Source organism: Chrysochloris asiatica, unplaced genomic scaffold (genome assembly GCF_000296735.1).
Source record: "Chrysochloris asiatica unplaced genomic scaffold, ChrAsi1.0 scaffold00122, whole genome shotgun sequence".
Lineage (NCBI taxonomy): Eukaryota > Metazoa > Chordata > Mammalia > Afrosoricida > Chrysochloridae > Chrysochloris > Chrysochloris asiatica.
In genome coordinates this window covers 1,273,269-1,286,900 of record NW_006408640.1, presented here as the reverse complement: position 1 = coordinate 1,286,900, position 13,632 = coordinate 1,273,269, and the positions used below count along the sequence as shown (strand labels likewise).

Sequence of the window (13,632 nt, the reverse complement as noted above, 5' to 3'; positions counted from 1 at the left end):
CAGCAAGGGGCTGAATCATGACAGCAATTGTGAGGATGGCACCTGACTGGCCATGTTTTGTTCTATTGCGTACAGGGTCACTGCAAGTCAGAACTGACTAGACAGCACCTAACAACAACATCCTTGAAAAAATTACCAAGCAAAGCAAAACAAGTCAGGAGACTAGTAGTTATATTTATGGTTTCAGATTTTATTTTCATAATTATATTCCTATAGAAGCAATAATCTGCATTTTTCATAATTACAATTAACATTCTATTCATCATAGAGCTGGAAAAACAGGAGTCACAGATTTCATACACAAATGCCGTATTCTGCATATGTAAATAAATTCAATATATTAAATATTATTTTGTAAACAAACTTCACTTACACTATAATAGAACATTGCATATTAGATTCTGAGCATATTCATGCAGACATCCATTTTTGTGAAAGTGATTGAATACCAACCTTTTATTTCTGACTATATTCTCAGCGTAAAGGTGGAAATAAAATGTAGTGAATGTGTAACATGCTTTTAACGAGATTAACACATAGACTAACCCTGCCACCACAGAGTAGCCACACATGTATGCTGTTGTTATTGTTAAGTGAGTCAACTCTGTATTGGGTTTCCAAGGCTATAAACCTTCGCAGGAACAGAAAGCCTCATTTTCTCCCGAGGAGCAGCTGGTGGTTAGTAGTAGCAACTCAGTGCTTATCTTACAGAGCCACAGTGCACCCCAAGTGCTACATATTAGTTGTAAAATTTGGGCCTGGTATGTGTACAGAAGATTGCACTTATGTTAAAATCATTTTTTAATTTATGGGTCAGCTACATCACTGCTACAGATTACACTGACTTCTTTTTCTTTAAAGTTTTCGATAAGTATGTAAGAAAAGAAGAAAAAACTAACATCTTTAAATCTGTTTTAAGTTCAACTGAGCATTTTTATAAGACTCCAGAAACTTCTGATAGCAACTAAAAGACAGAACAACAATGATGGGATCTCTGAAACATTAACACAAGTTTACAAGTACAGTGCTTAAATACAGCTTTATTCAGATTGTTCAGCATTGATCTCAATGTAATTACTAAAAATGAGTTGCTATCTGGCAGAAGTATGCAAGTAATTTAAGGAATTAAAATGTTAAATTAATATTTTATATCAGGCCTTCAATAACAATTTCACTATCCAAGCACACCTGCCAAATGAAGCTGTTACTCTGTTTAAGCTCTCCCACAGAGCCTCTTACGATTAACTCCACTTAGGATAAATAGACTTAGTGTGTTTCAAAAGTCTAGTAAAAGTAAATAAGCACACTACACTCAAATAAAGTCTAAGGAAATAGGGCCAGACAGAGTATGACTAAGCAGAAAACAACTTGGGATAGTATCTGCCTGCAGAAAGGCACCTTGCTGGTGGTATCTGGAGTCTCTTCTCAATTAATTATAAAATGGGTCTAAGTCAGAGATAACATTTGTGGAAATTACTAAAGGATTAAGCCATTGGAAGACAAGTGTTTTTAACACATGGCTTTCAAAAACAATTTTTCCTTTATGGCCAAAATTTGGTAGTATACAGCATTTCCAACATCTAAGTTATAGTCAAATATAAGTTATGACATTAAATAAATCAGAAATTATTTCAGAGGAAGGAAAGAAATTTATGTATCAGGAATGAAGGACATATTACCTCTTTCTTAGAATCCATAAAAACAGACTTCATGACTTCCAGGCAGTCAAGAACCAAGTGATTCTGGGGAAAATCACTCTCTTTTAGATAAAAAAATACCCTGAACTGGACATTTACAATATGATTTAATATGCTATCTTCAAATTTTATAAACTCACATATACGACCTTAAATTCACTTTTTTACTGGGCTAAATAATGCTCTAAGGCTAGAAAAAGCTTCCTGCTTCAATATTAGCTCTGTAAAGACTTAGTATTTCAAATGTCTGTAATATTATGGAGCATAAATTTCCTTTTCAAAACAGATTTATTCAAAATGCTAATGTTTTAGCAGTAAACTTCACTTTGAGCAGCAATTATGAAATAAAATGAAAAGAAGTTTCTCTGAATAATAAATTATAAGAGCCCAAGAGGGAAGAATACCTATGTCTATTGCCCCATTTCTTTAGAATGCAATTTCTCTACAATTTGAAGTACAAATTTTAAAACTGATTACATTAAAACATGACAGTACATTTTCTTCTAACTCTTGCTGGTATCTTCACAAACTTCTTATCATGAAAAGAAACAATGCTTCACGGGTGTTAAATGCAGCAGAAGGGTGATTCAGGGAAATGATAGCTAAAAATTATAGTTCAAGTTAGCATTCAAAAAACAACTGTAATGATGCATGGAATACCCAAAGTTCCAACTCCATAAAATGGCATCTGAGAATTTCTTTTTTCTTTTTCCTCCTTTTCTGCAGAGTGAAGTGCTAGCATAGTCCTCCTGAGTATTCATCTTCCTCCTCCTCAGCAGTTGTAGCTGTGGTGCTATCAGGCTTGGCCTGTGATGCTGCTGGTGGTTTCTTCTTTATTCCCCCTCCTGGAACCACCAAACTTAGGCCCAGCTTAGCATACTGCCAATGACAAAGCTTATTATTATAAGCAGGGTAACAGGAATCCCTTTATGCGATGTCTCAACAACAATTATCTATAAAAATACAGATTCTAAGTCTCTACCATCATGAAAGCAAATGTTACCATAGAGACTAAAGATCTACAACTTTGCATTACTCTGCTGTCAGGTTAATTCATGACCTTGACATGGGATAGGAAATAGCCAGTCAGACTGAATGATATGCCACAGTTTGGAACCTGAGATAATCTGGAAATGCTCTATTGTACTTGGAGCATTATGGGACAAAGGTATGTTGTGTAAGCCAGAGATAACATCTTTCAAAAATACATAAGAGTTTACAAAAACCTAAGTATACAGGGGGGAAAAAATGGTTTTCTCTTCATATATCATTATAAAAAATTGGCCTGCTGCTATCACCCAATCACAAATTTCCCCAAACAGGGACTCATACCCACAGCTCACTAGGTAGAAGGCGCCATATGAGAAACAATATAAAGAATCTATTCCTCACAATATTCTTGCAAGATGCCACTGTAAGCTCCACTTATACAGATGACTTAACTGAGGCATAATGTATTTAATTAATAACCTTTATCAACAGCTAGTTGTCACACAGGTGGGATTCTAACAAGGCTATGTAATTAGAAAATGTATTACATAAGAGATCTCTTTCAAGCAGTGAGCCCCCCTCCCAAAAAAAAAACAAACAAAAACAAAACTGCATACACTCAGCAACTGGTTAGTTGAGAAACTCTTGAACCTACAACAGACAGAAGGAGAAAAGCTAAGAAAAAAGAAATGGGCTACATTTAAAAATATACATATGGTTTACCCAGTTAGGTGGATAAATAAATGGATGTTATCCCATATGGTTATATCCAAATAGCCTAAGCTTAAGGTGAAATGCAATGGAAATGAGAAGTAGAGCTTGAGGTTAAAAAAAAAAAGAGTCCAAAAATCTCAAAAGCACAAGGTAGAAAAATAATTTTACTAAGAGTGCCTTCATTTCAAGAGGAAATAAAAAAAACTAACTGAAATGGCCAACTTACATCATTATCCATATACTTGAAAAGTGGAGAGTTGCAGACCTCTGACACTTGATCTTGGTCTTGCTGGTCATATCCTTCAAGCAACTGGTCTAGTGCAGCACAGTCTTCACTTCCATTGAACCCTGGTATGCTACAATACACACAATCCACACTTGAAACAAAGATTTTTAATCAGGGAGGATGGATCTTGGCAACATCTAGAGACATTTTTAACTGTTTCAACTGAGAAGTGCTATTGACAGCTAGTGAGCAGAGACTACAGATATTGTTAAACAGTCACAAGCAGGACAGTCCCTTCACAACAAAGAAAGTATTCAGCCCAAACAGCAACAGTATCAAGACTGAGATTCTTCTCAATAAGCATCTGAAACAAGACTATCACTCATTCTGATCTTCTTTTAAGATACAAGAACTTTTCTTTTTTTAAAGAAAAAAAGCAAATACAACAAAATAAAAAATCAGTAAATTATTCATTCCAATGAAGATGCCAAGGGGAAAAAAAAAAAACAACACAGAAATTGAGCACAAGCTGTAAGTTTTTCTGTAAAAGCCGAAATGGTAACCATGTACAACTATTATTAGAGAAAAATGTTTAACAGCCAGGAACATTTGTATAACCAGTAATCTTAGTTAAGAAACAGAAATGTTAAGATAACAATGTCAAGACAAACTAATTCAACGTCTTACCTATAGCTTTCTCTGACACATCTTTCAGCAGCCACATAGTCATTTCTATGTAGATGAACTAGAACTTGAGCAATTGTTTTCTAAAACAAAAGAGGAAATTATGGGCCAAATTTATATCTATGAAATAAAAGTCAAATTCTTTGGCAATAATAAAAGCATCTGAAAAAAAAGCATCTGGAATTTAACTCTCAGATCTTGCTTTGTATACAGAGATTTATAAATTCTTTTAGTAACATCTACAGGATACCAGAGGGCAAATATCCTAGAACAACATTTCTCAAACTAGAGCATACAAATCACATCAGGGTCTTGTAAAAATAAAGACTTCAATTTAGTAGACCTGAAACAAGCTCAATTCTGCCACTTCTAACAAGCTTCCAACCAGTAGTGATACTGCTAGTTTGAGGACCACAATGAGTTAATAAACCCTTAGTAAACATACCACATATTTTTAAGAAAATTTCTTTGAAATCAGTATTTAGATGTCATCTTTAAAAGACAATAAAAAAAATGGGAGTGGGCCATAATTCTACAACTAAACTTTCGAATCTGTAAAGACACAATTATAGTTAAAAGATTTATCAATAAAAACTTAGGATAAAAGAAACAATGATACCACTGTCAATAACAAAAGCAGTACTAAAATCAAGGGTATTACCGATACTATCTATTGTCAGCAAAATGTTATTAAGTGCTATTGAGTCGATTCTGACTTATAGGGACACCATGAACTGTCCCCATCAGTAAATTAAGGTCCCCAAATCTTTGCTCCATTCAAATATTATGATCAACTCGGAAGGGGCTCACTTTCTGGCACTTCTTCCCCTGCTATTCAAAGGGTTGTAAGTGGCTGACCATTCAAAAGTGGTTCATGCTTCTCTTTCTTCCTAGTCTGTCTCAGTTTGGCAGTTGTACTGAAATCGTGGTGGTATTTAAAATCCCAGTGCAATAGTTTCCACCATTACAAAACATGCAAGTCACCACAGTACAAACAACTGACAAACAAGTGGTGGTTTAAGCACAAAAGCTCTTTATAATCTATTTTTTCAAATTATTTTTTTTATCTTTATACTGCAGATAGATGCCTATCTATTGATCGTCAAATTCACTGAGTCTTCCTTCTATCATCTCTCTTATAAAAATAAGCATATCTAGTATTTTATTTCTAATATATTTTTCAGTTTTAAATTTCCATTTAGTTCATTTTTATCATTTCATATCTTTCCATTCATTTTAACTGTGTTTACCTTCATCTCATGTATCAGTTATAATAGATGCTTTCAAGTTGAATAATTCCAACATCTGGGTCATCTCACAGTTGTCTTTTTTTTTTTTTTTTTTTAAGTTTTTATTGTGAACCGAGTGATAGTTTACATGGGAAAACATCAACTTTACACCATTGTTTCACTGTAATGATTACAATCTACTCCATGCATCATCATTCAATAGTATTTGCTTCTATTCTCTCTGTTTTTGTTTTTTTGGGTGGTGGGGGGGCCTATGTACACAGAACACTCAGGAGTATACAATCATTTAAACATCACAGTTGTCTTTTGAAAACTGGTCAAACTGTCTTGGTTCTTTATATGTCAAGTGATTATGAATAATATCTGGGGTGTTTTTTAATGTTATACTAAGGACACTCCCATAATTCTCAAAATACCTATGCTTTTGTTCTAGTGGGCAGTCATCCTAATACTGTCATGATAAATGAAGAAATAATGGAAGTAGTCAAAGACTTCGTTTTGCTAGAATCCACTATCAACACTCATGGAAGCAGCAACCATGAAATCAAATGTCTTATTCTATTAAATAAATCTGCTGCACAAGACCTCTTCAAAATGTTCAAGAGCAAAGATGTCAGTTTGAAGAATAAGGTGTACCTGATCCAAACCATGGTATTTTTCAATAGCCTCATATGCATATGAAAGTTGGACAATAAATTAAAGAAGACTAGAAGACGTGATGCATTTGAATTATGGTTTAGGGAAAAATGTTAAAAGTACATGAACTGCCAAAAAGAACAAACAAATCTGTGTTGGAAGAAGTACAGCCAGAATGCTCCTTAGAATCAGGATGGCAAAATTTCGTCCCTCTTACTTTGGACATATTGTCAGGAATGACCAGTCTCTTGAGAAAGACATCATGCTTGGTGAAGTGAATGGTCAGCGCAAAAGAGGAAGACCCCCAACAAGATAGACTGACACAATGGCAGGAGCAATGGTCTCAAGCATAACAATTATGAGGCTGGTGCAGGACCAGGCAGCGTGCCTTCTGTTGTACGTAGGGTCACTATGAGTCATAACCAACTCAACAACACCTCAGAACAACAATGTCCTATCCTAAATAAGGTTCAGACTGAATGTTTGGTCTCATGTTAGCTGATTGGTGGTTCTAATTTTAATTCCAAGTCTTTGCTATGCTGCTTTGGCAGTGGTTTAAGTATTATTTCAGTTCTCAAAAATCTACTCCCTATTTGGGTGGTGTGGCGCTGTAGGTTGATGCGCAAGACTGCAAAGCCGTTTGAACTGCAAGGTAGGTGGTTCAACCTCACCAGCTGCTCCTCGGAAGCCCAAATAGGGTCGCTTTGGGTCTGAACCGACTAATCAGCAATTAACAACAACCAACTCAGAAGCTAGTTTGGGACTTCCCACAACCTTTGCTATGGTTTGAGTGGGCAGTGATCCCCCAAATTACAAGAAGCCACATACAAACTTAGGGGTCGCAGTCTCCTCTTTTGTATTCCTTTGTTCTCTCCGCTCCCTCCCAGTTAGATTAGATTTCTTTTGGTGTTTTAGCTGCTGTAGCTCCACAACCAAGGCTTACTGCTGTGGTTGCTCTATAACTAGAGCCTATCCTTGAGGTAAGGGAGGCATGGTGGCCCATATGATAAGCAGTGGACTGTGAACCACAAGGTCTCACTCAGTTCTAGCCTACCAGTCACTCTGTGGGAAAAAGATGAAGCTTTCTTCTCCCACTAAGATTTAAAGCCTTGGAAATCCTATACAAGGTCACTATGAGTCGGAACAGACTCAGAGGCACTTACAACAAAGAGAACATCCTTGAAGTAAACCCAGGAGAGGAAAAGAAAAAAAAAAAATGGAGCTTCCTTTCCCAGTTCCTCTGTTTAGAAAGATGGAGTTTCTTTCGAAGTTTTAGTTGCTAGAACCTCTGCTGCCCAGCTCTGTGACAGGAGACTTTTGTGACGGGGGTGGTGGTGATTGTGTGCCGTGGAGTCAGTTCCGACTCACAGCGATCCTATCTATACAGGGTTTCTGAGGCTGTAAATCTTCATGGGAGCAGAAAGCCTCAATCTTTCTCCCACAGAATGGCTGGTAGTTTCGATCTGCTGACCTTGAGGTTAGCAGCCCAACTCATAAACACTACGCTACCAGAGCTCCTTTTTGTGAAGGTAATGTCACATAAAAAATAGAAGGAAAAAACTGATAAAATCATTCCCATACTGATGTGTCTCCAAGTTCGCAATTCTCTTCAAAATTCACTGACTTTTATTACTTTCCAGAGTTACCTGGCCTTTTGTATTTATTTAGCCCTGAAAGAGAGAAGCTATTCCATCTTAGCCAGATAGAGGCCACAAAGTACTATTTTACAAAAATTGACAAATGTATATAGAATAATCTCATAAGTACTGACTTACACCAATATGAAAGATTATCTAATATAAAGCTAGAAATAAAAATTTCAAAGAATACCTTATAGCATGTTGGATAATTTTCTATTTCCTTGTAAATATTTTTTTCTTTCTGAATAGAGTGTGCTGCCTCATCAAACCTAAAGACAAAACAAATAAATGTAAAGCAAAGCAGGTCAAAACAATATATAATAGTGGTCACCTTTGTAATATATTTATTAATATTACAGATTCTAAAGAAACAAGACATCAAGAATTTTAGAAATGCACACTGACCGACACTCTGCTTATCTGCCTTGCCTTTTAAATACCCAATTCTCTGTTAGGTAGCAAAGTGAAAGAACTTAAGAAGTACTACTTCAAATGGGGATTTCTAACTTTGGTAAGGCTAATCATTAATGAGTGATCAAATTCAACTAACTGCTTTGTGAAATACATTATGGACTACTCTAAATTTAATTATCCCAGAATTATCTCCTTCTAATTAAAAGGACTGTAGGCTGTTAAACACAAGTTTGGTAGTTCACACCCATCAGCTGCTGTGTGGGAGAAAGATGGGACCTTATGCTCCATAAAGTCACAGCTGCAGAAACTCTCTACAGAGTTGCTGTAAGTCTGAACCAACTCAATGCCACCTAAAAACAGTAAAAAATAACTGAAAGGACATACAGAATCCCAAGAATACTGCCCCTGCTGAAAAATGACTTCTCCCACCTTTGGGCTCATCATTACCAATTCACTAATGCCTCATTTATCCTTAGCAAGTACCACTGTGCTTAAAAGGGCAACAATGGAGGCAAGACAAGTTGTTTGTTATTACTGTTGTTAGGTGCCATTGAGTCAGTTCCAATTCATAGCAACCCTACACACGAATGAAACCCTACCGGGTCCTGCACCAATTTTTGTTGCCACCATGTCAAGCCATCTCATTAGGGGGATTCCTTTTTTTCACTGGACCTCCCGTTGTCCAAGTATGATGTCCTTCTCCAGGAACTGGTTGATTCTGCCAATATGTCCTTTTAAGGGACGAAGTCTTGTCATCCTGGCTTCTAAAGAGCATTCTAGCTATACTTCTTTCAAGACAGATTTGTTTGTTCTTCTGGCAGTTCCTAGTACTTTCAATATTCTTCTCTAAACCGTAATTCAAATGGATCAATTCTTCTACAGTCTTCCTTATTCATTTCCAACTTTCACATGCATATGAGGCTATTTAAAATATCATGACTTGGGTCAGCTGCACCTTAGTCCTCAAATGACATCTTTGCTCCTGAAAAATTTTAAGAGGTCTTGTGTAGCTAATTTACCTAATACAATATGTCATTTGATTTCTTGGCTGTGGTTTCCACAAGAAATGATATGGATATAAGCAAATGAAGCCTTTGAGAACTTCAATATTCCCTCCATTTATTGTGATGTTATTTATTGATCCAGTTGTGAGGAGTTCTGTTTTCTTTATATTGAGCTGTGATCCATACTGAAGGCTCTAGTGTTTGATCTTCATTAGTATTTCAAGTCCTGTTCATTTCCAATAAGATTTTATATTCTGCATAGAGCAGGTTGCTAATAAATCTCCATCCAAGCCTGATGCCACATTCTTCTTCATATATTCCAGCTTCTCAGATTAGTTGCTCAGCATTAAGACCAAATACATTTGATGAAAGCATACATCCCTAGCGCACACCTTTCAAAACTTTGATCTTCAAGTCATGTTTTTTCTATTTTTTTCCTTTCTCCTATTCCACCCAAAAGGCAGAATGAAGAGGAAACAGATCACCAAAAAGTTTAATTCAAACCCTCTAAAACTCTACTCCTCGCTTCTGCTGTCCTAATTCCATCATACACTAATCAGACCTTCATCTTCTTATTATTTTCTTAATTTCGGTCTCCCTTACTAGCACCTAACTCCTGACTGACTGAATTTTCGTAGTATTCACACATTTCTTTCATCTTAATGAGCAGAGACTGTGGTAGTGGCTTGGCACTGGGAATTCACACAACCTATGGTACCCTAAATTTACTTGATATGGCTTTTCTATCCAAAGTCTTCTTAAATCCCACTAAATGACTGTGTGGGACCATGCAAATATGGTGTACAGGACTTTTAACACCAGAATTAGTTTTGCCATCTCACTAGGTTTAAACGAAACCATTTCAGAAACAGGAACAGGCGATCCCATGACCATGAAGAAAGAAGAACAAGAGTGGAGCATGAAATCTCTATCTGGAAAAGCAGGAACAGCAGAGCAGCTGCAGGCTTCTAGAGGCCCATGGAGCCAGTAAAGCTTAGAGCCTACGAGCAGGAAGCTGGCTTGCAGAATGTACCCTTTGGGTATTTACAGACTGGTTAAAGGAGCATTGTAACCCAGTCAGAATAAGGTCAGGGGCTGAAGGCAGAACACACAGATAATTGATCATATCTGAGTTCAAGTGGAAGCTGAAAGCCTGAAACTTGCACTGTAACACAAAGTTGCTAAAGTAAATAGAAGAAATGATGAAGTGAAAGAACTTAACAGAAAATTTCATAGGGTAGCCTGAAAAAGACAAAGTATTATTCATACAATGAAATATGCAAAGACCTGGAGTTAGAAATTTCTCTAGCAGAAGTTAGGCTGGTTAAACAAGAGGGATGATGGGGCCAGGATTTACTGGATCCACCCTGCCCCAGGCACATATACATACAAATGTGGTTAGTCCATCTACGGATGGAAAAGAAGAGACTGAATTTGAGAATTTTTAAAAAAGATGTTATGTGTTGTCTTATGGATATTGAGCTTTCCTATGTGTTACTGTAGTTAAATGTCCTCAAGTCAGAGAGCCTAGTGGGTTTGAACCACCAATCTTGTGGTTAGCAGTCCAATGCTTATCCTCCAGTGCCACACCAGGGTGCCTTTTCCCATGTACTATTATAAAATCAAGTGTAGCTCTCTGTAATCATAATTCCCAATATTCATTTCTATCACACATGTATATAAAAGACACACATGTGTAAAAGAAAATATTGGAAATTATGATTATAGAGCGTTTGTGAGCTCACCTTTAGCCTATACTTGATTTCATTTGCTAAAAAGGGAAGTTAGAATTTGCCCAAGAGAAAAATGTTTTTGTTTTAAGTCTTTGTAGAATATGGGGTTTAGGTGGAATCCTAAGCTCCACCAGAATCTTTGCATTCGAAAAGACACACAGACCCAACCAAAAACCACTGAGAGAACAGATTTATGGCTGAAAGAACTTCAGAAGAGATTAAAAAAAAAAAAAAAAAAAAAAGACTATTTGTCTTTTAGTGTTTCATGGGAGCCACTTGCCTTGGAGGAATCAAGGCAAGAAAAGTCTGTGCTCATCAGAGAAAACCACTTCAAGGACTATAAGTTAAAAGGAACCCCCCTGGGTCTACTTGTTGAGTGCAAGTGGGGTAAAGACAACAATAGAGATGGGCTGAATTTGAACATGCTCCATTGGCACCTGTTGAACTGGTCCACAGGAACTAGAGGTGAGAAAGAGAAAGGGGTGGCTGGTTTGAAGTTTAAGGGAATTGTGTGAACTTCTGATTGCAGGCACTGTTCTAATGCCTAGGGCAAGGACTAAGAGAGGCAGAGGAAGGTGACCTTAATTGTAGGGAGGAATTTGTGAACTTCCAAACTTGCAACTGGTACTTGTGTGACCTAGCTTAGATGGCTAGAGCTGAGTGGATCAGAATCCAACCAGATGAAGAGAAAGATGTTTGCTACTATGAGCAGGTATAAATTGCTACAATTTGATGAACTGGACTTTTATCTATGGATGCAATTGCTCAAAGTTCAATTCAGAACATAAAAGATTCTTTAGATCAAGGAACATGCTTGTCTCCTCAGAGTAATGGGTTGATAAGGATGAACAATTTAGAAATTTGCTATAAAAAATGAGGAGATAAAAGTATGAAGTGGTGGGTTTACAAGCTTTCATAAGTGTGCTAAATCTCAGAATGAGGGGGACAAGGAGAGTCTCCAGTGAATAGTTACCTCTTTACCAGATGGGTCTGGGGAAAAGAGAGTGGGAAGTTGCTGATATGGTTTTACGATTCAATTGTTAACAGGATTAATTGTGATTATATAGCTTTAACTGAAAGGAGGAAGTTAATTCTTCAAGTATGAAAGACAATGGCTAGAACATATAGGAGGTTGACTGAGGTACCTTGAATTTATTTGAATGGCTTTTCTTAATTCCCACCAAATGATTGGGTGGGACCAGGTAAATAGGGTGTACAGGACTCTAATGCCGAGATTGGTTAGTTTTGCCATCTCACTAGGTTTAAAAGAAGCCATCTCAGAAGCAGGAACAGACAATCTGACCATGAAGAAAGAAGAGCAAGAGTGGAGCCTAAGACCCCTAACTGGAAAAGTGGGGGATAGCAGAGAAGTGGCATGGAGAGACAGCAACTGCACACTTCTAGGCCCATGGACTGGGAAAAGTTGAATGCCTAAGAGCAGGAGGCTGGACTGCAGCCTTTGGGCATTTACAGATTGTACCCTTTGGGCATTTACAGATTGGCTTAAGGAGTTATAGAACACTTGCTTGAGCAGGGAAGAGGCCTAAGGGCCACAGGCTGAGAGTCAGAAAACAAGAGTGAGGTGTGCCTGCAGTATGGCAGAGAAGAGGCACTCCTAGCTGGAGAACTGCTACATCCTAAGTTGTTTCTGATTCTCATTGTACCTTTTTCACTGTCCAAATAACCCCACAATCATGATTATTTCAAAGATCAGCTGGAGAAGATAAAGCCAAATTATTATAACAAAATGCTGTCGGTGATAGGATAACATTCATGTGCCTACAGGGAAGCCCAGTTAATACCACTATTACTCAAATTTACGCACCAACCACTAAAGCCAATGAGGATAAAATAGAAGAATTCTACCAACTTCTTCAATCTGAAACTGAGCAAACATGCAATCTGGATGTATTGATCATTACTGGTGATTGGAATGCAAAGGTGGAGAGCAAAGAGGAAGGACCAGAAGTTGGAAAACAAGGCCTTGGCAATAGAAACGATGCTGGAGAATGCATGATAGAATTCTGCAAAATCGATGATTTGTTCATTTCAAATACCTTCTTTAGACAGCCTAAGAGACGACTGTCTACATGGACCTCGCCAGATGGAATACATAGAAATCAAATTGACTACATCTGTAGAAAGAGACAATGGAAAAGCTCCCTATCATCAGTCAAAACAAGGCCAGAGGCAGACTGTGGAACAGATCATCAATTACTCATATGCAAATTCAAATTCAAGCTGAAGAAAATGGAAACATGTCCACGTGAGCCAAAACATCACCTTGAATATAGCCCACCTGAATTTAGAGATCATCTGAAGAACACATTTGATACATTAAACACTAAAGACCAAAGACCAGAAGAGTTGTGAGATGACATCAAGAACATCATACGTGAAGAAAGCAAAAAGTGATTAAGACAAGAAAGAAGGAAAAGGTCAAAATGGATGTCAGAAGAGACTATGAAACTTGCTGTCCAGCATAGAGAAGCTAAAGCAAGTGGAAGAAATGAGGAGGTACAAGAGCTAAACAGAAAATTTCAAAGATCACCTCAAGAAGACAAAGCCAAATATTACAACAAAATGTGCAAAGATCTGGAATCAGAAAACCAAAAAGGAAGAACATGCTCAGCATTTCTCAAGC

The 13,632-nt window shown here is 37.2% G+C and overlaps 1 protein-coding gene across 1 annotated transcript in view; it reads right to left on the bottom strand.

Annotated features, from left to right (window-relative positions):
• Window positions 1-2,280: 2,280 nt before the first annotated feature.
• Window positions 2,281-13,632, bottom strand: part of NAPG (N-ethylmaleimide-sensitive factor attachment protein, gamma) — a 39,323-nt gene continuing 27,971 nt past the window's right edge. Inside the window, exons 9-12 of the mRNA XM_006868689.1 lie at window positions 8,028-8,106; window positions 4,315-4,394; window positions 3,628-3,757; window positions 2,281-2,576 (exon numbers count right to left, since the gene is read on the bottom strand). Coding sequence (XP_006868751.1) covers window positions 2,433-2,576; window positions 3,628-3,757; window positions 4,315-4,394; window positions 8,028-8,106 — 433 coding nt within the window. The 3' untranslated portion in view covers window positions 2,281-2,432. The remainder of the gene's footprint in view (window positions 2,577-3,627; window positions 3,758-4,314; window positions 4,395-8,027; window positions 8,107-13,632) is intronic.